Below are 25,067 nucleotides of genomic sequence, written 5' to 3' on the forward strand. Positions count from 1 at the left end.
CTGTTTCCTGTGGTTTCACCAGTAGATGGGGGATGGTTTCATGCTGCAATGATTTAAAATTAATTGTTGCCTGCTGAAGAGTCCTTTTTGCTACTGGGGTAAGTCACGAAGGCTTTGGGATTCCCTCAATGCCTGTGACGGAGTCAGGCAGCTGAGTGTCTTCCAGAAAAAGGGATGAAGCACCACTGGAGCACATTGGGACCGCAGTTGTTGGTGTCCTGAGCGCATGGATAGAAACCCTCTGCTCCACATGTGTGGGAGACAACTGCATTTGCTGGCAGCACAGCTGAAGTTTGCAGCAGTTTTTTGTCATCTCTTGAGACTGGGTTGCTGTAGCTAAATAAAAAAATTATGTGAGTGAGCTGTGTAGTAAGATAAGAAACAGTCACAAGTGGGAAGATCTACGTTCACTGCTTTTCACAACTCACATGCTTAACTCTCCAGCTTTTATCAAACGCTCAGTTCGGGATGTATTTAACTTCAAGTTGAAATAATCTGTGGCTAATCCTTCTGGGCCAACTTTTGGACATCACCAGCCTCCATTGTTTTCACTTAATTATCTGTCTTGATTGAGATTTTTAAAAGTTCCTGAACTGGTCTAGCCAGCTGCGGGGAAGCATGCTGGGAAATCGTATGACTCTTGCAGACAACAATGTAATAATTAAAACGTGTTATTTGCATTACAAACAGCAGTAAGTCAAGCCCCTGTAAGCTGGAGCCAAGAGGCATTCCTCATCAAGATACATTCCTCATCTAGATGTGACGTGGTGCTGTACAGTGATTCCAGGTGTGATACCGCTCCGGATAAACCTGTCGCCTGCTGTCGGGATTGTGGAGCCGCATGCCAGATCCTTTACGCCGTGCAGAACAGAGCCTTTCTAAGAACTGGTCCTTTCTACACTACAGAGCAATTTTTCTCCTTTCCAAGAACGGCTGTGTATATTCTGTCGGTTCTTTGGTGCAGCTTGGCAAACCGAGCTAAAAACTCTCTATTTGAGCCATTCCTTATTGCTGAGTTTCTTTTCCTGTGCTGTGAAGCTGGTGCTTGGGTGTCTTGAGGTCAGAGGATGATTATCAAAGGCTGCAGATGCTCAGAGGAGGAGGCTGGCACAACTATTTACGTAGCAGGTTGAGCTTATCTTAGCTTGGGCCGCCTCGGCCTGCCCAACCTCCCACCACCTCCCTGTCAATAATTCATTGTTGCTTCTTTCCACTCTTGCCAATTGGTGCCAAAAGGGATCAAACAAACTCAAGTGAACTATCGTGACAAAACAAACTTGTCTGTACCTTGCTTTGTGTGGATGGATGGGGTAGGTTAGAGAGAACATTCTCCTGATCGTGACTTTCTGCTTCAATAATTTTGCAGCGTCTTAATTTTAAGTAGAGGGGTAAATGACTTGCCACAGTGTATAGGTGTGAGGCAGAGGTATTTCAGGCATTTTTAGTTTGGTCTTCTGTGGAAATGAGGTTTATTTTCTTTCATTACCTCTATCTCTCGGCACGCCCACATACTATACTTTTTAACCCATGAGCAGTTTCAGTTAAATTGGGAAAAGAAGTACTGAAATTAAAGATACAGCTTTTGTCGAAAGAGATGATCAAGAAGGTAAAAGCAGCATTATTACATGGTTCTTACTAGACAGTAGAGAAGCCCAATGCAGAGCAAACGCCTTCGTATGGGTTTACACCTTATTAGATATCAGAGGATTGTATTGTAAGACAAGAAATAACAGGGAAAAAACCCAACAACCCTACGTCTGCTTATGGAGTTAATCAGCTAATTCTGTATAGACCAGAAGTTGCCACTTTTCCATATGGGGAACCTCACTGAACTGAAAAAAGGGAGGCTGGTGATTTCCTTTAGTGCCGTGGTAATTTGAATGCTTCTGGTTTGCTTTTTGAATTAATGTTTCCCATGCTAAGAGTAATTATTGCTGTGTCACTGTATGACTTTTATATGGCTGTGTTTGAATTTGTTTGGTTGGAAACCACAGTGAGAAGCAGTAAAAAGAGGTTTAGAAATATAATTGTGTGGGCAACATGATCAGGAGACCCGAAAACAAGGTCCCAGCCCCTCTGGGACAGAGTGCTGCCCCAGAGAGTCTCTTTCCAGCTCTTCACACTAAGATCTTTGCAAAAAATGGCTTTTCCATGCATCTACAGTCATCCAGTAGAGCATCTTACCCAATGTAGCAATATGGTTTTGTCTGCTAGTTGTTTTTTTAATCGTGAAGACTATTTATGTTTCTTCTCTGTGTGGGGAAACGTATCTTAGAGCACAGGGGCTAAAACTGGCTTAAAAGGTAGGCGTTTTAGGCAAATTTTGTATTGGGATGAAGCTATACACATCTGATTATTAATTGTGAAAGGTATTAATCAGTTCTTATTTCTCCTCGGGGTAGAAGCTGGGACAAGCAGCAGGAGCGGCTGCTCCTCAGAAGAGGCAGAGGAGAAGATGCCTGAGGGCTTTGCAAACCTCAAGATCTGCTGACAGCGTCACCTTGGGAATGGATTCTGCTACCCCAACCTTTATTTCTGTGAAATCTCCTATTTTATGATGCCACGATCTTACTAAAGGATTCGGAAAAGTCTGATCCACCTTGCAGGAAAGGTGAGTAATGTGAAGCAAGGATGCTGGCCTGCCACTGTGCTAGTCAAATGTTGTTTCTCCTGTGTATAAATTGTTTTTCACCCACATTTTCTCAGAAGAACAGAACAAAACAAACCTCCCCATCTCATCCCTGCCTTCCCGACTCCATTGAAATGCGTAGCTGAAAAAGTCTGGTTGAAAGGAGAAGCTCTGGAGGTAACAATCCCACAGCACCACTCCAGGGTGATTATATTTCACATTGGATGAGTTCATTCTCTAGATCCCAACCGAAGTTCTATCTTAGCAGCTCGTCCAGCTGGGGAGACGCTCCCCTGTGGCATGGGGCAGACTGAACTGCGGACAAGGGCACTGCTTTCCCATTTCTCCAGTTTTCCATGAAAAGTGGCCCATTTTTAAACAGAAAACTTTACTTTGTTGAAAACTGTGGGGGGAAAAAAAAGGTTGAGGGTGTAGGTCAGTGTTTACTGATAGATCAGCTCCAGGTGTGTTTGGTAAGGAAGGGAAGAAAGAAGGTGAGGTCAGACGCCCTAGACATTGCTTGTGGCATATCCTCCTAAAATGAAGCTGATTCATATTTTGAAATGCCTTGACTGCAGGCAGATAGTTTGGAACATAATGTATTATGCAGATTTCTCCCTAATTTACTTGTCCAATTAGATCATTAAAATGCTTCAAGGATTTGTGGCTTGGTTTTATTTTGGTCACATTTTTAAGAAAAACGCACCATTTTTTCCTTGCAGAAATCTTGTCTGTGTATTCTCTGCACTCTGTTTTTTCTGGGTGAGGGTAACTGAGGTGTGTGCAGAGCAGGAGGAGATACCGACGCAGAGCAGACTGGGAACTGTCTCAAATGCCATTAATCAAGGGTTGCAGGAGGTGGTGGTTTCACCCGAGACTTTCCTGTGACATATTAATTGAGCCACATTTTTGTGGCCACTTAACTCCAAGCCCATAGACATTAAATTGCACCTTGTAGGAACTTTGGCAGACTACATCATGAAGTCCCACAGAAGCAGAGATGTTTTTTGAGATTGGAAGTTGGAGAAGGCACAAATTGTAAACATTTTGAGTTGATTTTGTGCTTCAGCCTTGTACCTTCCTCCCTACCTGCTGTTCTTCAACTCTTTGTACGAATTACCAAGCGAACGCTGTCATGGGAGCGCGGTGCCCGGCCAGATGATGTATTTGCATAATGAAGAGCTTTGGCCAGGGAGGTTTTAGCAGCAGCGAAGGAGGGCGGGGTGTGGAGGACACGCTCTGTAATTGAGGAGCAAAGGTGATTGTTTCTGCTCCTCAATCTGCGCGGGAGCTTCTCGGCTGCAAAAGGCAGAACTGTTAGGAAGCATCTCTCACCTGCACGTCTGGTCATCAGGGAGAAGCAAACAGGTAAGTTCTGCTTCTTACAAAATCCATTTTTTGCAAGAAAAGGCTTTTCTCAAAGTAGCTTGGCAATGCATTTGATGGTAAGAAGCTTAGTATAACCTAGATTTAGTAAAAGCTTTATGTAATGTACTGAAATGTGACAGATACAGTAAGAATATTGCCAAAAGTAGTTAAGACTAATTCTTAACTACAGAAGCATTATCTAGTTTATCTCACCTATCAGGCAGAAAACAAGTAGGGAAGATATGGAAGTAAAATAGAAAAGGTGAGGTAAAACTTTTCTAAAAACTTTAAGGAGAGTCTTTTGTTATTATAAAGTCCCATTGTATATAAGTTTATGAATTTGTATTTAATTTCCATGGAAAAAGTTTTTGTCCAGAGATCTTGACACCACCAGAAGTTCTTAACTTTCCAATCACAGTTTTTATTTGGTCTCCTCTTATTTACCAAATGCCAGGAAGCACCAGTGACTGAAACAGTCTTGTTTTCTCTTTACCTCTCCAGTTCTACGTTCTGGTAACTGTATAACCTGACACTCAATAATTATTAGCATTAATCAACACAAAGCCTTAAAATAAATGTATATATTTTCATTCTGGCAACAGCTCAATTCATCTCTGTTGCAGAAGAAGCCCAATAATTGGTATATAGTTTCCTTTTATTGTAATTCTGTGTGTGTGGTGTCCTGGATAGTCCCAGTTTGCATTCCAGCAGCAGCTGATGCATAAGACATAAAATTCAGTGCAGCAGCAGCAATCAGACCTCTGGCCAAGTTCTATGTCCAAATCCACGAATGGTGAAAGGGAGAGGGCTTAAAGTGCTTTTTGAATTAATCCGCTTCAATAAAGCCTTAAATAATCCAAGGCAAGGCAAAGTTAGGAAAGCAGAGTTTGGCTTGGAGAACAGGGTTGCAACAATTATTGGGTAACCAGTTTCTGGACAAAAAAGAGATATTGTGGAGCCTCCTTGATAAATAATGATGCCCAGTCCAGAGTGGTCTAAACTGGGCTGTTGTGTTCAGAACTGGAGGTAGGAAAAGCAAAAGGAATACAAACGAGGCCTTTTACAAGACGGAGTAAAATAATGACTCATGCTAGTCTGCTACTATCTGATTGTGTTTTATACTTTGAAATGTACTTGTGATCTTGGAATTTTAGACCTCTTGTGTCTTTAAAACATCATGGTCAGTAGGAGCAAACCGAGTAGCATGGAGTTGCTGCCCATACGATGTTTTTATATACAATTTTCTTTTGGTAAGGTTTCTAGTTCTTCTAACTATCCTTTCCTGTAATAGGGGAGGCTTTCAGGAGCAGCACTGGGAAGATGGATTTTAAGAGCACGAAGAGCTATCTGTATTGGCTGTACTGCCAGTTCGAACTCATCACCTGCAGCTATCTCATGGAGCCCTGGGAAAAACTGCTCTTCTACACTTTCAACATTTCCATGTTAGTTATGGTATTGTACACCGCCTACATCTTTGTCCCTGTCCACCTTAGCACGGCTTTTCAGTTCTTCTTGCACTTATTTGGAGACCAGCAAGAAAACACTGTTTCTATCGTGAAGTAACACGGCCAACCTGACGCTGACTTTTGGATCCAATAAGTGTTTTTCTCAACACTCTGGTTTTGTTTAGAAACAGGTTCAGGGTGTGTGCAAACACTGTTTTATTCTGCACTATCTCTTCATGCTCTTCTGTATCCTGGGAATCTCTGACAGCAACTTATTTTGCCAAAACAATTTCCATCAGTCCTTGTTTTTTGATCATTTGACCGTCTTCTTAAAGAGCTGTCAATTTTAAAGACTGGCTGGAGTGAGCAAGCTGGGTTTGGTACAGAATCAACCATGCTGCATATTTTGTTATTCCAGGGAGATCTGCTTGGATATGGAGAGTTTTCATCTTGAGAAATTATAGGGCATGCGTTTGTTCTTGCCTGCCATAGCTTTGCTGACAGGAGAGACGTGTATGTGAAAGGTTTTGCACAATACTTTGCAAATATAGGCTGCTTCTCTAAGCTTGGTATGTGTGTACTTACAGGATGGTTTGATTATTTATTTAGTTTGCCTCAGTGATTTAATCCAATGTATTACTTAACTAGTTCACCATCATGAAGCAACTAATACAGTTGATTGATTAAAAATGTGGGGATTTGCTTCCCTGAAAATTGATAATGAAATTATAATTTTCTTGGAATTTTTTTAAAAAATAACATTTTTGGTTTACTTTTTTAGAAGGCTGGTAAACCTTGCGTATCATGGACAGAACATGAAACTACATATCCAGCTGTGTTAGGGACATTTCAGTTGAAAACCAACAAAAATCTTACCTAAAATACATCTCCCCTTTTGTCCTAAACTCCTTACTCCCCATCTCTTACCTCCTTTTATACTCTACATGTTGAGTCTGAAACGTGAACTTTGTGACTAATGCACTGGACACCCTGCAATTTGTTTCAAAGTCTGTATTTTTTAAGCTTAAGCCTTAGAAACAAGACGCCTGTGCTGCCAACTTGTAACCGCGGGCGTGGGCCGGAGCTGCTCAGGGATGAAATAACCAAACAATAAACGTTGGCAACTAGAATCCTTCTTCTGTATCACCCCAGGAGAAGCACAGAGTAGTAGGAGGGTGCGCACAACATAACATAAACACAACTTCACTCCCACCCACGCTGAAGTGAGTTTTCTCACATCTCTCCAGCATAGAGATGCTCCTAGAACGTCCCTCCAAGAGATTAGGATTAGTGAGTGGCAATCAAATCACTTATGAAATGCGATTTGGCCACAGACAGCGATAAAACAAAGTGAAGGCACTAATTATGACGTCCTCTCAACATGAGATTGACTCCCTTTCTCTATTTATAATTAGGGGAAAATATAATAGGATATGAAAATAGTTTATTCAGGAATATGAGGGCAGCTGAGCTTAAATTTAGAACTCTCAACAGTACCCAAGTAACCTCTAAATTCATAAAAAAATTATTCTATTTAATGCTTTCAGATGAGAATCCAGTTGTATGCTTAATTAAAGTAATATGACAGCTAATGGAGTAAATATCTTGCATTTGCTCCTCGCAGTTTTCATGCTTAGTGTGGATATTGCATATACCAACATTAGGAACAGAAGAGGGAAACACAGGATTTTAGTTAGGTCAATTATTAACCTCTTTATGAAGACAACAATTTTGTTTTGAAACTGTTAGTCTGTGATGTAGATAAGTCACTGCAGTGTTTTGCATTATACGTGCCGGAGAGACACACATCCAGCATCGCCCTACACCCATGGAGAAAGCCTAAGGGATAAGCAAGCCAATGTAAATATGTTTACACTAAACGACAGCAGAAGGCTGTAGACATCCATCCCAAGTATTTGTTGACATCAAGGGATCTGCCATCAGGCTGGTGAAGCAGGAACCGGTACCCTGGGCGTGTTGTTTATCGGTGCCCGTTCCCCGTCTCTCGGGCACAAACCCACTTGGTGTTTGGTGTGGTCACCCTCAAGTGTCTCTTGTGCAACAGGCTGGTGGCTGCTGAGCTGCCCTGCTCGCAGGTGGCAGGTCCTGCGGCACCGGCGGCTCCTCCGTGTCTGCAGGTGACAGCGACGCCGGTTTAGCGCTTCGTGCCGTTCCCCAGCACAGAGACCTCAGCTCAGCTGCGGGAATCAGCCAGAGCAATGAAAGCACCCAAAAGCAAAGAAATAAATAAACGGCCAAGCGGCAGCTGGGAAAAAAACCCCACAAAACAACGACTTGTTGATTAATTTTACTCGTTACAATTTTCCCCTGCCTGTCCCCAAGGCTCTCATCTACGGAACAGCATTTAAAATATGGCAAGCAAACTCCCGCTTGCAATTTCAGTTTCGAAACGCGAACCTGTCTGGGCTGCTCTGCCCAGCAGCCCGAGGTGTTGAATCGATAGGATAAGGCTGTGGCTCGGGATTAGCTCAGACAGGCCTGGGCAGGCTCATCTGGCAGCGAACATCTGGTCAGGGGCAGCGCTGCTGCAATGGGTGTTTGTCAGCCCGCCAGGCGCTTGATAAATCCACCGCAGCCGCGGGCGAGCAGCCGCTCTCTGCCGCGCAGCAGAGACTCTGGGACCGCTCTGCTGCCATGTTTTTCAAGACTTTTTCCATTCGTCCTGCCTCAGCAGTCTGGCCACGACGTTTGTGTTTTAAACCCGGCGATAAGTGTTGCGAACGTGGATTTATTAATCTCCGTGTGGGCTGGGAGTTCAGGGGTGTGTGTGGGAGAAGAGATGGCTGGTTGCAGTTGCTGTTTGCAGGGTTTTATGATTAATAGCAATCAGATCCACGATGAAGAGGTGCTTGTTGCTCTGTCCTAGGCCTGTTGACCACAGCAGACACTTGTACGTGCAGTATGTGCTGCTTAGTGACTTTTGCCAATAAAGGAATTAATTTTAGGGTTTGGAAACGAGGACTTAAACATGCAGGCTTGATGTGACAAAATTTCTGACATGCAGCCAATCTGGTGCTCTAACATCATTTCCACTCCCCACTTTTGTGAACAGAGCTGACCTCCTGGTCCCTGTGTTCATACAGGGGATGTTTATGTCCCTGTGGTACTTATACATTAAAAAGGAAGGTGAGGGTGTTGTGGGGCACCATTCAGATCACTGCTCCACTAAATTTCATATTTAAATGGCACAAATTACCAACGCTGGTTCAGCAAGAGTTGAGACTAAAGAACAAAATAATAAACATCTCCTAAAATAAAACTGCTCACGCTGTTCACCTGGAACTGTTTGATCTTTACAGCTAGAACACATAATGGTAGATTCACAGCATCCTCATTATGAAGGTTCATTATTGTAGGACTTTTACAGTTTATCTCTCATTAAATTATAATCCATAGTTTTATCGATCCAAATAGTTTAAACTTCCTAAAGGCAATGAAGATGATTTTGCTATGCGGAACTTTACCCCCTCTGCTACCGATTACTTCGCACAGCTCTGAGAGGCCGAAGATAAGTTCATGCCCCTTGTTGTTACTTTTATTGTTTTGCTACTATATTTTGTTATGCTACTATTTACATCTGAGTGTAATTTGAGTTCTTATCTTAGCTATTCATTATCTGACTTGAAAATCCTGTTTCTAAGATGAACCTGTCAGCACTTAACAGCTTCTGCATCCTGCAGAACATATTCCTTTTAATCTTGCATGTATTTGTTTAGGACAATGTTGAGTTTACAGCAGGTCTCTTTCCTTTTACAAAGCCGAACTTAAATTACTGAGTCCTGCTTGGCTGAAACTTTCTGCCTAATTTCTTGCTCAGCTGAAACTACTTTGTACAAGAGCTTAATTGTAACCTGCTTACTGACCCATCATTTGGGTACGTAAAACAGCGCGGTAAATTCCTTACTGTCCGCTGTCAGTGACACCTATAGAAGCTTTATGTCTGTATTACAGGAAGTGATGTTAAAAAGTCAAATCAAACTTAGAGTAGCTACGAATACCCAAACTTTTCCAAAGCGTTGTAACTTGTGCTGACCTCGGGAAAGCCGCAGCAACAGGAATCCTTGGCTGAAGATCACAGGCTTTGGGAACGAGCGAATTCGGGGAACGAGGAAGCTGCGGTAAACGACTGATCTGTATCTGCAGTTCAGAGGCCGCCAAGGTTAAACAGCAGCTGTCTCAACATCCTCACGATTTGGACTAATGAGAATTCCTTCTAAACGCTGCTTGGAGCGTACACGTCATCACGTTGGATGGGGCAACACCAGCCACCTGCTGGAGCCGGGAGCTGAGCACACGGGATGGAAACGGGCACCCCATCCCTTCCTCAGTGTGCTCTTCTCTTCTGCTGCATTCTGATCAGCTTAAATACGTCAAGCTTTCATACATTAGCATAAATTCCTTTCAGCAGAAATATGGGTTGAGAATTGCAGCCCTTTATATCTCAGATCTGCCATACAAAAGGTAAAAATTCACAGAGACCTGCACTCATAACAAAGGTTATGAGTTCATCATCGTTGCAGCCCTCGCAGCACAAAGACTTCATCATTCCAAGCGGTACACAAACAACCTGCCACACAATTCACTGTTTAAATACCTATCTTATAAAACTTATCACTGAGCGTGGATTATTTTTAAACAGCCTTTCAAGCCCTTTCAGTGCTTCGCACACCTGAAGCATTTTCTTAGTTGCTGTGAAAAGGTACCTTAGTTGTGCCTTTGTGTCACACGTGACTGCTTAATTTCATAAAGTTGGATATTCACATTACACAAAATCACTTTCTTGAGGGTTATGCTTTGTTTTTCGCCATGGAAGATCCTGACAAGCTTTAAACTTCAGCTCCTGTTTCCTGTTTTCTTAACCAGGTTCCCATCCTGAGCTGATGATGGTTAAATACAGAAAAGGTCAGTAAATTCCAAAGGCAATAATATTCCTTTTCAACATTATTATGTTCTGGAACGAGCTGTAGCAAACATTGCCAAAACCCCTTGGAAACCCATCACATGAGTCTCACCCCTATATTTAACTATTCCGGGAGAACGCAGCTAAAATAAGAGGCCTTGGCAAAGCGTGAGTGGAGTGAATCTGCCGGCAGAGGAGCAGATTGCCAGGAGTAAGCCCTTCAGCATCAACATTCAAGCAGCTTTTGTCTTATTTTTCCTTAGGCTGGTGTTACATGATTTCAAACTTAAATGAAAATATTAAGAACTACATCGGCATAAAGAATTTTTTCAGTTTACAGTCATCTTTTCTGAACAGGTTGGTTTTGGGGCCACCACGGTGAAGGAACAGTGACACCAGGTGGGCTATTGGGTTAATCACAGGCACATCTCCATTCTGTGGCAGCTTCTCCTGCCCCTGCGGACACGTCCCGAGCAAAACTCAACACAAACTACAGAAGCAACCTGTTCTCAGTCTGAATCTCACTTCTTTAAGGCAAATCGAGCTACTTCTAGCAGTAAAAGAGACCTAAAGAATATTGATTCTATTAGAACTCCCCACCAGACCAGTATCTCACCGCCAGCCAGCGCGTATTCTGTTCCTCAATGAGTGATTTCCAAAACTGGCACAGAATCAGTGCTTTGGGTCCAGCGCAGGTCAGCTCTCCGGTGCCATTTTAATGCTATTTTCCAGTAAATATTTCACCTGAGCAATTTCTACCTGAACCGTATTTGGGAAGCCCTGTAGCTACATAAGAGAATCTCCTAGCAGATTTTTGAAGCAGTTAAAGGTGAAATTATCAACCTTAGGCTTTTCATCAATATACAAGGCCTTTTTTTTGCTATTAAAAAGAATACTAAGTAGTCCTTACATCCCCCAGTCACCTCTCTCTGTGTATTTGTTTCCCTCAATCATCCAGATTTTGTGCTGTGACTTTGCATGTTGACTTAGCAACACCACATCCTCCTTCACCATTTTCCCTGAGCAAAAATCTTTCAGTCCACTATTACAAAGTTCTGAACAGCTTCTCCCGTTATAAATGACTTTTTTTTTTAAATAGAACTTTGAATTTCGATAAAATGATCTACAGTCACACTAATGCATCAAGTGCTCACAGGAGCCACTGCACTAAATTTAACCACCACGTAACTATGTCAGACAACCCTTTTACATCTCGTTACTATTCATAAATTACTACACATAGTGCTGCTGCTTGGTACTCGCTATTGCACATACCCCATGCTAAATCCAGCGCACACACTGTGCATTTATTCGCATCTCAAAAGCAACTCCCCTCCTCCCCAAGCAAACTAGGGGGACGTTACACTTCAGCTCTTCCGATGCAAAATTCATCAACACCTGGGTGCAAATTAATCATTAAGCAGCTATGGCTTAAAATCCCGAAGCAATTCCTGATGTATGAAAGGAGAGGAGCAGAGATTTTGAGAAGGGGATGCAGGGTAATGCTGTGAATTAAGTACCTTTTGTCAACTCACTGATCTGGTGGCACCGAGCAGACCTTGGCAAACATTTCATTTGCTGCCACACCAGCTGAGCCTCCTTTGGCTCCCAGCTCTTTAAATGTTAAACTCGAGAAGCTAAAATTAGACCAAACTTTGGTTTCAAGTGCACACAGCTCACCCACTCATTGGAGAGCTGTTACTAAGTGTTACCAGCCAGCAAACAAATGCACAAAAAGCCAAGCAATATACTTAGATTTATGACTTGTTTGCCCAGACCCTGTAGCATGAGATCTTTCCTGACAAGACTCTTGCTGAAAGATGCTTGAAATCTAATCCAGACTGGCAACAGAGCTGCGGGGACATCGCCAGTAACAAACAGGGTGACTGACAGGGCAGCAGTACAGCTGAAATCACTGAAAACACTCAAGAAGAAGGAAAAGGGTTCATCAAACCAGCAGAATTCAAAATGAGCTTTTATTACGACTCTCTCTTCACCTGCCAACAATGGGAAGCTTCTTACCAGCCTGTGTACAGCTTGATCGTTTTTCTGTCAGAAAGATCACAACCCAGAACACATCCCGTCCAAGCATGGAATGGATTAATTGGCTACAGGTTACAAATTAAAATTCTTAAATTTCCGCAGATTTGGCCCAATGGTGACTAGAACTGAGTTTATCTACATCTCCCCAACGCTACTGGCAGGTGTGGCTTCTGTAAAATCTGTATAATAAAATCACAGAATAGTTTGTGTTGAAGGGACGTTCCCAGCTCCGCCAGTGCCCCCCCTGCCATGAGCAGGGACATCTTCAGCAGCTCAGGGTGCTCAGAGCCCCGTCCAGCCTGGCCTGGGATGTCTCCAGGGATGGTTCAGCCACCACCTCTCTGGCCAACCTGGGCCAGGCTCTCACCATCCTCATACTAAAGAAAACTCAAACAATTAGCAAAGGCCTTACAGCTTTGGGCCCTGTGTCAGGGAGTGTGTGTAATGCTACAGAGGGGCAAACTCGCCCGAATTTTATCTGTCACTTCATCTTCAAAGCGAGTCCTGCCTAATCTGAGGTTCCTCAGCTGGGGCAGCTCTTTGCACAAAGCAATAATGGCACCAAGAGAAATTTTCTCGCTGAGGTCGAGGCTCAGCGTCTCCAGGTGCTGCAGAGTCGTTAAACGAGCCAGACCCGCGTTCGTCAGGAACTCGGCGTCACTGATCTCCAGGAACCGCAGCTCTTTCATGTGGCACCCAATGGAGCCCACGGCGGCGTCGCCGACGCCGCAGCCGCGCAGCACCAAGCGCTCCAGCTGCTCCAGCTGCGGAGCCGCTCGCTGGATCCCCGCGTCCGTCAGGCGGTAGGTGCCGGAAAGGCTCAGCGTCTTCAGGCGGCTCTGGGAGGACACGTTCAGCAGGTGGCGATCAGAAAAGGCCGGGACGTTGCAGATAATGAGGCGCTGAAGCTGAGGCAGGGACCCCGAGGCTGAGCCGCAGAACCAGGCGCTGGGGATCTCGCAGCGGTTCAGCTCCAGCGCCGTAAGGGAAGCGGGGATGCTCTCGTAGGGGATGGCGCGGAGGTCGGTCTCGGCCAGGGCCAGGCGGTGCAGCTGGGGACAGCGCGTCCCCAGGGCGGCCAGCAGCGCCGGGGACAGGAGCCGCCGCCGGGCGCCGGAGCCCAGCCCGCCCCGCAGCCCCAGCGACCGCAGCGAGTCCTGGAGCCGCTGCCGCAGCAGCTGCCTCAGGGCACGGGAGCTGAGCTGCGGGCAAAGGGAAAAGGGACTGTTCCCAGGGGTTGGGCAGCAGGGGGGGCACCCCCAGATCTCTGCAGGCAGTGGGGTGGTGCTCCTTCCTTCAGCCCCTGCCTGCAGTGGGGTGGTCCCCCCCCAGTCTCATCCCCAGCCTACAGTAGGTGACCCTCAACCTCATCCCCCCACCTGCAGTGAGGTGAACCCCCTTCCTCATCTCATCCCCAGCCTACAGTAGGGTGACCCTCAACCTCATCCCCCCGCCTGCAGAGGGGCGAACCCCCTTCCTCATCTCATCCCCAGCCTGCAGTGGGGTGACCCCCTCAATTTCATCCCCTTGCTCTCAGTGGGGTGACCCATCTCACCCCCAGCCTGCAGTGGGTGATGCCCCCCATATCTCATCCCCCCAGCTGCAGTGGGGCTGACCCTCCCAATTTCATCCCCTTGCCTGCAGTGGGGTTGACCCCCTCATCTTACCCCCCCACCTACAGTGGGGTGACCCATCCCCAATCTCATCCCCTTTGCCCGCAGTGGAGTTGACCGCCCCACCTCAAATCCTGCCTGCAGTGTGGTGACCCCCCAATCTCATCCCCCACATCTTATCCCCCCACCTACAGCGGGGCGATTCCCCCAGTCTCATCCCCCCACCCGCAGTGCGGTGAGCCCCCAGAATTTCACGCCCCCCACCTAATCCCCCCGCGCTCAGGGGGTGATTCCCGCCCCGTCTCCCCCGTACCCGCTGCGCGCTCAGGTCCACGTGTCTCCACACGGCCCGGTCCAGCGCCAGCCGCCGCCACCGCCGGCAGACCCTGCGGGGAAGGGGCCGCGATCAGCGCCGCTGCCGGGGCCGCTCGGGGCGGGGGGGCCCCGGGGGTCCCACCTGGCCGCCCGCAGCCGGTCCCGCGGCGGCAGCAGCTCCAGGACCCGCAGCAGCACCGGCTCGGGCAGCGGCGGCAGCTCCGCCGGCGCCATCTTGGCCCCTTCCGGGTTCAGCGCCGCGATCCTTTAGTTCCTCACGAGTACTTTTTAAGCTCGGTTTTACGCCTTCCCTGTGCTGAACTCAGTTACCGCAATGAGATAAATAGTATCTGCTCCTACATAAGAAAAATGTAATATTTTTTACTAACTATAGTAAAAAATACGACAAAGCTCCTCAGAGGAAGCAGCAGAGCTCAGCGCGACAAACGCACAATAAACAGCACTGAGGGGTGGCTTAGAACTTCGCTACATCAAAACTGCCTTCCCAAATTTCCATTTTTTTTCCTCAAATGGATGATTAAAAGATTGTCATACAGAGTAAAAAAAAATAGTATGAGTTACCGGTAAGTAAACCGAGCTGCAGCCTCCACAACCAGAAATGCCGCCGCTTTCTGTGCCGTGGTGCCCGGGCTCACACAGGAAACCCAACAGATCCACACCTGCTTGTAAACGCTTCAGTCTAAAGCTGCCACTTCAATAAGGCCAAAAGTTTGCTCACCTGGCCGGGGGTTGAACACTGAGAACTCCTTGATCGTTTATTTCCTTGGAAGCCTTGAAAAGTGAAGCACTCCCGCCACCTCCTCAGCTGACGCTACAGAGAAACAGGGAATTTTCAGCCCTGTGTATTTCTGTCACAAACATACAAGCGGTGACAAACTGCACCGTGCGTTCTCATCTCAGTTATACACATCAATCATTAATACCCTGTTAGATGAATCCCACACCTCCATTTTTTGCCAACTTTACATTGTTAGCATTTCCATCCTCCACATACGCCATTTCTTTGGGAACGTTTTTCTCCTTAAGCTAAAAAAAATGCAGTGGCAAAACCACTCTCACTGTGCTTCTGTATTTATATGAAATCAAATGTATATTCACATAAACTATTAGTAAAATTTCTGCGGAACCACCTTTGTGCAGTAAATTGAATTAAACCCAGATGAATATGGGTGACGTCCCCCTACACCACTCTGACCTCCTTGGGCTTGCACTAGAGTGAAATTTGACTTTAAAGTTAACTAAAAAAAGACGGACCAAAAACTATCTGTATAGTTTTTTAATAGTTCATACCCAGTGTGTTAATTAGACATTATACATATTGCTTTTAATACACTGATACAGGCACAGAAGATAGTACAGTAAATATTCATTACACTTAACCGAAGTTTCTGATCAAGAGCTGCACCTTTGATCATTTACAGGCAATTGTGTGTCCATGTATAGTTAGAGTTCCCTTACCAAAGGAAAACAAGACACATTCTTGAGCTTCCCCAAAATATTGTTATATGGAATAATCTAGCAACAGCATCAAAGGCTTCAAACCATTGTGCCAAAACGATTAAAGGCAGGAAATATCCTTTCCACGTGAAGAAATGAAAACAAGAACAGTAGGTAGGTACTTTACCTACAAATCTGGAAAATTAGAATTAAGTCTCTCCTTCTGGAGATCCTTCAGTGCAAGAGAAGGATTACTCCAGAAATTTAACTTAGTCGATTCTCTAGAAGATTTTATATAACACATGAATTCAGGACCATTATTTAGGGATATAGTGGTAGCCATCACATTACTTTTCACGTGCACGTGAATGGCTTGTCATGTTGACTTATGTTTTGGGTACTTTCTCCTCTCTAAAGGAATATTTATTGCATTGGCGAGCGTGCTGTTCTTATTCTGTCATCATATTTGCTCCCTCCCCACCAGTGGCATCCTCAGAAATATGAAGATCCTCCAGCATCTCAGCCAGGCTGATACGCGGAGCGCCGTCATCATCCGTGTCGCTCTCCACTGGAATATCTGCATCTAAAAAAGGAATAGAAATCATCATCTAAGCAAAGAAAACAAACCCCAAACCTCCTGAACCACCCCAAGGAATGATGGGGAAAAAACGAATCCCCAAAACAACCAACAAACCACAAGAGCAACCAACAAACAAAGCTCTTACTTCTGTAAATGTTGACGTTCTTCCTTATGGCTTCGTCTTCCTCCAGATCTTCAAGGAAGTCTTGGTATTGTCTGGAAAAGATGCTTAATGGATTTAATTTCTTTTCCTATGTTTTTTATGTAAATTTCTAAAACAAAACCAAAGAAGCCAAGCCCCAAGGGAGGACTGCAACCCCCCATCCTTCTCATAGCACTCCTACATTTCCAACTCACTCTTTTCTATCATCACCTATTAGTTTCCAAATAATATTTAATGTATCTGCCCTCATTTAACTCTAATTGCCCCATTTTTGTTCTACTTCTTTCTGGTTTTGTCACTAAACAAACCAGAGACAAGCACATTTTCACACAAGTGTCCCTTTAGCCAGACAGACACCAAGTGTAACCTACAGACACGATGCTTCTAATATTCGTCACTTGTCTCATGGTTTAAGCTTTTCTTGGAAAAAAAAAACATTAAAATAGCTTTTGTATTTCACAATGCTCAAATAGAACCAGCAGCATTTGCTTGTGTCGCCTTAACAGCCAGCACAGCAGCTTAGGCACCACACTGGGTTTAGCAGCAGAAAGCAAGACTATTTCTAGGCTCGGCACAGTCTCCTAGGTAGGAAGGACGGAAAAGCCTCATGGCAGATACTGAACCTTTCATCGTCCGTGTCTGCGCCCTCTCTGTCCCTTTCCAGCTCTCTCAGCTTCCAGTTTCTGCGCCGCTGGCGTTTGGTGCGGTCGTAGCTCTTCTTTATTAATACCTGCAGTGAAAAGCAGCACGGATTTACACATTCAATACTACTGATCACACTCTTTCAAAATCCACAACAACACCCAAATCCAGACTGGGGCAACTGTAAAATGGGCTGAATAGTCAGGCACTCAGAAGTTTTATACAGAATTTGTATAGTGTTTGTCCATTCAGTTTCCAGACACTTTGGGTTATGTCCTGAATATGCAAACACACATCATGCAGTTTTCATCACTCAGTGAATGGTAATTTGAACAAGACCAACGTAGAATAAGTAAGTTAAAGTAAATATATTCCTTCATGACCACACACAAATTTAAGTTGTGGAAAATAATTCTCAGAATTAGATGCTATTCACATTTCAACATTAATATCCCCTCTTCCTGTGGCACTACGAAACTAATGAGTATTCATTATAAAATCATATTCCCTAATAGCCCTGGGTAAGGCAGAGAACTTTGTAGACAGAAAGAACATGGTCTTACCACATCAGGAATCTCGTGTGGATTCATCTTGTTGGCAAACTCGTCATTTAAGTTGCAGTTTGCCAAGTCGAATCTAAAATGAAAACAGGTGTTATTATCCTACCCTTTTATGTAAATCTATAAAGCTGAACTCAAGGTATTGTATGTTTGTATTACAAGTTACAGCTCCTAAGAAAGAGAAACCTTCCCAAATGAAGCACAGAGCAAATAAAAAATCCACATCAATATGCAGGTGTCATAACTGTGAATAACTTGCTGTCCCCAAATCCTGCTGAGCATCCACCGAGGTTCTGCTGGGCTCACAACAACTCCACTAATGTTCACATTTAAGCCTGTTTGAGAATCACCTAACTTGCCTAATCTGAAAAAAAAATATAAATTACATTTTTCACTGTTGTACATGATACTATCAAACAAAAGGATCTTGCCTGGTATTTTAAAAATTCCTCCCATCTGTGTCTAAACTGTTATTCCAGCCAATACTTCAGCTCTCTTGTTACTAACAGCCCTTTGCACAGGATGACTTGAATTCTGTCATTAAATGCTCATTGAATAAAAGCCAAGAAACAGAACAGACCCCAAGACAAGGTCGCCAGGATTCAGGATGTGTCCCAAGTGAGTGCAGCAGAAATACTGATGATCCGTGTCCAGCTCCGAGGTTTTCCGCACCCAGGCTTCAGCCAGCGTGTGCTGGAGGAACGGAAAACAAAACACTCTTGCAATCAAACGCAGCTCAACCTGCCGCGCTGTGTTACCCTGCACTGCTACAGTGCTGGTTTAAATTACATTCATAATTAAACTTGTATTTCTACATCAGGCATCCAATATATTGCTGGCTACTCCTCACTTCTCGTCGTTATGAAAGTAAGGAAATGGACATGCCAACCACTTTTCACGAGAATTCCAACAAGGCTGTTTCTACAACTTGTTGTAGACAGAGCTTTTTAAGTGCGTGTGGGGCTTTTTTAATTCGTAACTTTCAACCACATGCGGCTTTTGACTGTGAAGAAAATGTCTGGTACTGATTCATGAATTCTGATTAAAAAGAAATGCTTCTACACTTCAGCAAAAACAATTTAATAACTGAAGAGTTGCACAGCTACTGCGAAATTTTCATAGTGATAGTAACAAGTAGTTTAAACTCTTCAACAGAAAAGCATTTCTGAAAGTGGAATCCAGATCATGCCTGTCTGACTTCCAAACCAACAGCTTCCCGAGAAGAGCTTTGCCAGGGGCAACATGCAGAAGAGCAGAAATCTGCCTTTGCAAGGCAGAATGATTGGAAACAGAAGCTCAGCTGAGCAGGGGAGGGAGGAGAAGGTCCAAACCACGGAATCCAATCAAGGGGAACTCTCACCTTGTTGGATCTTGCCCCTGCACCTGCAACCTTTTTCTTTTCTTGAACCCTATTGATATCCATAATGATAAACTCCTCGAGTTGTTTTGGGTGGAACAAGCTATTGAAAGGGTGGCGCCAGTATGTACTGCCATCAATTTCAGCAACTGGGAAATAAAAAGCAACAACAAAACAGCGTTGGCCATCACAAGGGAGAGAATTTCTTGTGAAAAAATTAAAAGGAAAAAGAAGCATTTGCCAAAATTAAGGCAACTGCCAAATGCATTTTGTTCAAATTTCTTATTGTAACACAAATATTCAGGAATTATGCGTATTGCAAACCCGTGCAACAAGAGCAGCTGATCTGCGACAGACCTTGTTATTCACAAGAATCGTTTGACTGGATGGATCCTTATCAGAGGTATTTTGTTGGTAGTGTTTACCAGCAAATACCAATCAAAGCACAGTGCTTCTGGCTAAAATGACAATCCAGAGAAAAAACAGATGCCATCTCATTTTTGAAGAATATACCTGACAAATTAAGTGCTTAGCAGAGACCTAGAAGATCCATGAACTTCCCAGTGAGCCCCCACGTTTTGCTGATGGTACCATGGAAATCAAGCTTGGAAACCATACCTCTGCTCACTACTAAATTTCTACATCAGCGATTGTACAAATACATTTACAACACAAAGGTCTAAAAATACAAGATTTTAAGAAAATAAAACAAAACAAAGAATTGTGCCAGCAGAAAAAAGTCAGATGCAGAAGAGAAGGCCGAACTTACTCTGCAGAGTCCTGGGGTCAATGAGATGGACGGTGCTCGTCACTCGAATGCACACGCAGATCTGGCTCATGTTCCCAAGACTCTGCGCCAGTTTTGGCGACAGACACACAACGTTGTCCTGCAAACAAAAAGAAAAGAGTTTACACTCATATTTCCTTGATTTTTTAATCAAGTCTTCAGAGAGATCTGAAATAGATTTTTGAACTTGGTATTTTCAGTTCTCCACCCAATAACTTCCTCACTTTCCATGCTTTGTGGGAGAGCAGATCCCTCCATCCCCCAAATACACAAGAAATCAGGCCTCTGCCACCAAAACCCAACTCTGCCCACTTCCCACAATACTCTGAAGATGAAACAGAGATGCTACCTTGCAGATGGGAACAATTTCCACCGAGAAAGTGCTTTTGTAATTGTAGACATTACTATGAATATCGTGCGAGATCAAACGTTGGGATGATTTTGATCTATAAAACATTAAAATAGAGCCTTCAGGCAGCAAGAAGGACATTACAGGCAACAGGAGATAATCAGCAATGCAAGTGTATAGGTACATACTACAAATCCAAAAATAAATAGAAAAATGCACAAGGGTTAGTTTTACAACGGCTAAGCGGAAAACATGGGACTTCTGTAGAAGGGATTTTGCCTGTTTTAACTACAATACAGGTTCATTACATTTATAGAATTGTTTAAAAGTGAAGGATTAAAGATATTTCCTAAAAGCTTTTTGGTATTCAAGGCAATATAAATAAATTCCGTACCTAGATGGAACTGTACACTGAAGAAAGTCAACCATCTTCTGGGCCTGTTGCTTTGAAGAATAATAGAAATCCAGGCCGTCTTAAAGAAAAGAAAGCTTGATGAGCGTTTCTATTTCAAGTACTATGGGGTTTTTTTTCCAAATACAATATATATGCTCAGTAATCTGCTGTTTATGTGCACACAGCTCCCAGCACAAGCACTCTTCCAAAGTAAAACAGGTGAGTCTATTCTGCCTCAGGACTAACAAGCCACCTCACGTACCGTGGATTTCTTTGATGCGAAGTGTATTTTGATGGAGCCTGTGTTTTAAAATCAGCTGCTCCAAGTAGTAGAAAGTCTTCTTGTGCAGGGTCTAAAAACCAAACACAGATAAAAGGTCATTTCAGAACTGTCTAGTGCAAATGCAGTATCGCTCAACAACAAACATTGATATGGAGAGATCATCTAGAGAAGGGACTGTCCGAAGTCTATTCCAAGTAACCAAAAAGATTTTGGAGATGTGCTCTATTTATACCAAATTATTTAAACCTCCTGTTTCTCATTTTTGTGTAATTGATTGATAAAGACACCTTTTGCTCTAAAGAAGATTTAAATATTTATAAACAATCTGTCCCACTGTTTCTAACACTGCCTTAAAACACAGAAGGACATTTAGTGATTCACCCAAAATCCTCCTGCCAGCCATAATTTAAAAAGAATATGCTAATAATACTGGACAGCAAAAATAAAGGTTTTCTAAACTAAGATCAGCAAGAAAACCACCCATGAACACAAAAGGTATTATTGTGGCAGTGCGAGCACATCTTTTTCCGAGAAAAATCAAAAAATCACCCAAAGATTTGTCCTCCTGATTGTTCCACCACGAACAAATGGAAATTCAGTTTGTCTCCTACCTTCTGTCTGACCTGCACTACAGCTTTCCAGAAATCCTTCGCTTCGATCCTATGACAGTCTTCACACATTTGAGACTGAACCAGGTATTCCACCACAAACACCTGCTGAAGAACGGCTCCATTTAGCACCTGCAGAGCAGAAGTTTAAAAGGTTTCATCATCTGTCCCATCAAGACAGAAACTTGTTTACCACAGGATCCTGAAATAACTTCCATACAACGCTACGTGACAGACAGCACAGACATATGCTGGATTCTACCAAAGAGAAGCACTTATCTAACATGCAATAATAACAATAAATAAATAAATAAAATCATACTGGTTTCCATTAAAGCTTTTTAAAAACCAAGTGCAGAATATTATACTCCGGTTACCTCTTTCTGAACAGTCAGCTTGAGCTTCAGCCTCTTCGAATGTGGTTCGGTCCAAATAAAACCTGCATCGATCAGCCGGACCTGCCAGTGGGAAACAACAAGAACTCAGCTACTGCCAGTGGTTGTACTAGTTATAAATGTGTTAAAAACATAGAGCTCTAACTGCCAGAAAACATAAGCTTAAGGTATAGTTCATTGCTGCTCAACTGAGGAAGTGAATAACCTGAATTAAAAAAATATTAGCAGTATACTAAACTCAATTAATAATGCTTAGTTAGAACACAGAGTTTGATTTACCTAAAATAATTGGCAATTGTTTGTTACAGACCGTTAAACCAGAACAACTGAATAAACTATTCAGCAGCATCTCTGGATGCCATGTAAAGATGAATTTGGACAATATAATGGTTTTCTCAGGACTTAAAGGCCAATTTAATCTCTAAAGCTAAGAAAGTGCAAATTTCCTGCAGTCAAAGATATTTTGATATTTAAGTATTAACCCAGTAGCAAGAAACTCAGTTAAGCAATCTAATTCAAACCTTGATAATTGAAGTGACAATTTTTTGCTTAAAACACTATCTCAGATTTTTTCCTCTGGTAAGATTCTGAACCTAAGAGATACTTTATTCACCTGAAACACATGACTTTCCATTTAATCTATATATAGACCTCTGCAACTCTATTTCATATCGTCATAAATCAGTAAGAACAAGTATTGTATAAATTATTTTTAAAATGTGTAAAATGAAACTGTACAATTAAAGGCCATTAAAAACACATTAGACTTCTTCAGTTAATTACACTCAACTACAATAAGAATAGTGCAGTACGCCTTAACTCACAGAACTGCACTGCGATAGCCTCTTCAGTATGCTTGGAAATCTTTTGTTAGAGCCTGTCCTTACTGAACCCTCCAAAACCCTTGCATAATTATTTGAGATGAAATTGTCATTACGTTTAATATAAATCAGCTGATAAGCTTCATACAAGTACAAATGGCTGCTCTGGAAGGATTGAACCCTGTGTGAATTAGCTGGATTTCATTTTATGCAAAACCAGTAGACATGCTATGAAATACCAACAGAATTAGCTACTTACCTTGCTCAGCGAAGCTTTGATCTTTTTAAGACACAAAGCGAGCAGCTCTCTCGATTCCAAGGTGCACTGAATCCACGTTCCCGGGGGCTGGAGGTACCTGAGATACAGGGAGCATTTTACAGCACATGGAGCTGCTTCAACCAACTAAACCCTTCAGAAGATGAGTAGTTATCTGCTATTTTTGCCCCTGAGGGTGGTGAGAGCCTGGCCCAGGTTGCCCAGAGAGGTAGTGGATGAACTATCCCAGGCCAGGCTGGACGGGGCTCTGAGCAACCTGAGCTGGTGAAGATCACAGACTCCCAGAATGTCAGGCGTTGGAAGGGACCTGGAAAGCTCATCCAGTGCAATCCCCCCATGGAGCAGGAACACCCAGATGAGGTTACACAGGAAGGTGTCCAGGCGGGTTGGAATGTCTGCAGAGAAGGAGACTCCACAACCCCCCTGGGCAGCCTGGTCCAGTGTTCTTTCACCCTCACTGAGAAGAAGTTTCTTCTCAAATTTAAATGGAATGTCTTATGTTCCAGTTTGATCCCATTACCCCTTGTCCTACCATTGGTTGTCACCGAGAAGAGCCTGGCTCCATCCTCCTGACACTCACCCTTTATATATTTACAAACATTAATGAGGTCACCCCTCAGTCTCCTCTTGTCCAGCTCCAGAGCCCCAGCTCCCTCAGCCTTTCCTCACACGGGAGATGCTCCACTCCCTTCAGCATCTTTGTTGCCCTGCGCTGGACTCTCTCCAGCAGTTCCCTGTCCTGCTGGAACTGAGGGGCCACAACTGGACACACTATTCCAGGTGTGGTCTCCCCAGGGCAGAGCAGAGGGGCAGGAGAACCTCTCTGACCCACTGACCACCCCCTTCTAACCCACCCCAGGTACCATTGGCTTCCTGGCCACAAGGGCACAGTGCTGGCTCATGGTCACCCTGCTGTCCACAAGGACTCCCAGGTCCCTTTCCCCTACGCTGCTCTCTAATAGGTCATTCCCCAACCTATACTGGAACCTGGGGTTGTTCCTGCCCAGATGCAGGACTCTACACTTGTCTTGTTATATTTCATTAAATTTTTCCCCGCCCAGCTCTCCAGCCTGTCCAGGTCTCTGATGGCAGCACAGCCTCCAGTGTCACCCACTCCTCCCAGCTCGTTGTCCCTGCACGTGGCAGGGGTGGCACTGGGGGAGCTGGGAAGGTCCCTGATGAAGGTCCCTGATGACAACAGGCTCTCCAGCCACAGCCATGGCCCCCAAGTCCCACTTCCCCTCAGAAGGGGCTCCCTGAGGGGATCTCGGCGCCCACCTTTGGCACTGCTTGCAGAAGTGCAGGGTGCTCTGCTTGGGGATGCCCTCGGTGATGTCCACGCGTGCCCGCAGGCAGCCCACGCACATGTTGGCCGGGTTGGGCGGGATGGCCACGCCGCACTGGCAGCACAGGCTGGGAGAAAGAACGACAGACAAACAGGGAGGAAAAGTCAGTCACGAACAGCAACGCTACCCCCGAGGGTGGCGGCTACGCGAACCCGCGGACGCAGACAAAGGTATGTGGAGGGTTTTTAATGTAATATATGTTTTTTCTTTTAAGCGGTGGGTCACGCAAGCCGTCCCCCCACCGCCCCCTCGCCGGGTACCGACAACCCGCAGCACCGGGCGCCTGAGGAGACTCAGCCCCGCCATCCCCGGGGCCCATCGCCGCTTACATGTTGCCCTGGGTGGAGGTCACCGGCCCCGTCATGTACTCCATGGCTGCGGGAAACACGCGGACGCAGCGTCCGGGAGGGAGAGGAAGAGGAGGAGGAAGAAGAGGAAGAGGAGGAGGAAGAAGACGACGAGGGCCCGGCCTTGGGGGCGGGGGCTGCAAGATGGCGGCGCCCGGTTCATGAGGGGCAGTGAATGCCGCTTGTAAATCACGCTCTGATTGCTGATTCTTTGAAACATTAATTCATTTTTTATTTGAAAATCACGGGATTTGATCCATCCATCATCCTTCCCCGCGGGGCCGCGCTGTGTGGCAGCAAATGGCGGCCGTAGGGGACAAAGGCAGCGGCTTCTCGTGTTCCTCCCTTTGAAACGGAGAAATAAAC

The 25,067-nt window shown here is 44.5% G+C and overlaps 2 protein-coding genes across 2 annotated transcripts; both read right to left on the reverse strand.

Moving 5' to 3' along the window:
* Positions 1-12,321: 12,321 nt before the first annotated feature.
* LOC309441781 (F-box/LRR-repeat protein 12-like) lies at positions 12,322-15,114 on the reverse strand. Its single transcript, XM_082056824.1, has 4 exons — positions 15,074-15,114; positions 14,477-14,690; positions 14,333-14,405; positions 12,322-13,608 (listed from the first exon to the last, which is right to left on the reverse strand). The coding sequence occupies exons 2-4, from the start codon at positions 14,566-14,568 to the stop codon at positions 12,835-12,837; spliced, it is 939 nt and encodes a 312-aa protein (XP_081912950.1). The 5' UTR covers positions 14,569-14,690; positions 15,074-15,114; the 3' UTR covers positions 12,322-12,834.
* Positions 15,115-15,616: 502 nt separating this feature from the next.
* On the reverse strand, positions 15,617-24,756 carry NMD3 (NMD3 ribosome export adaptor). Its single transcript, XM_082055518.1, has 15 exons — positions 24,684-24,756; positions 24,287-24,421; positions 22,991-23,087; positions 21,893-21,973; positions 21,519-21,647; positions 20,887-20,977; positions 20,625-20,703; positions 20,231-20,327; positions 19,864-19,981; positions 19,098-19,243; positions 18,318-18,430; positions 17,741-17,813; positions 17,159-17,265; positions 16,518-16,588; positions 15,617-16,375 (listed from the first exon to the last, which is right to left on the reverse strand). The coding sequence occupies exons 1-15, from the start codon at positions 24,725-24,727 to the stop codon at positions 16,242-16,244; spliced, it is 1,515 nt and encodes a 504-aa protein (XP_081911644.1). The 5' UTR covers positions 24,728-24,756; the 3' UTR covers positions 15,617-16,241.
* Between the last annotated feature and the right edge of the window lie 311 nt (positions 24,757-25,067).

The sequence above is a fragment of the Streptopelia decaocto genome (assembly GCF_964273445.1).
Source record: "Streptopelia decaocto genome assembly, chromosome: 6".
NCBI lineage: Eukaryota > Metazoa > Chordata > Aves > Columbiformes > Columbidae > Streptopelia > Streptopelia decaocto.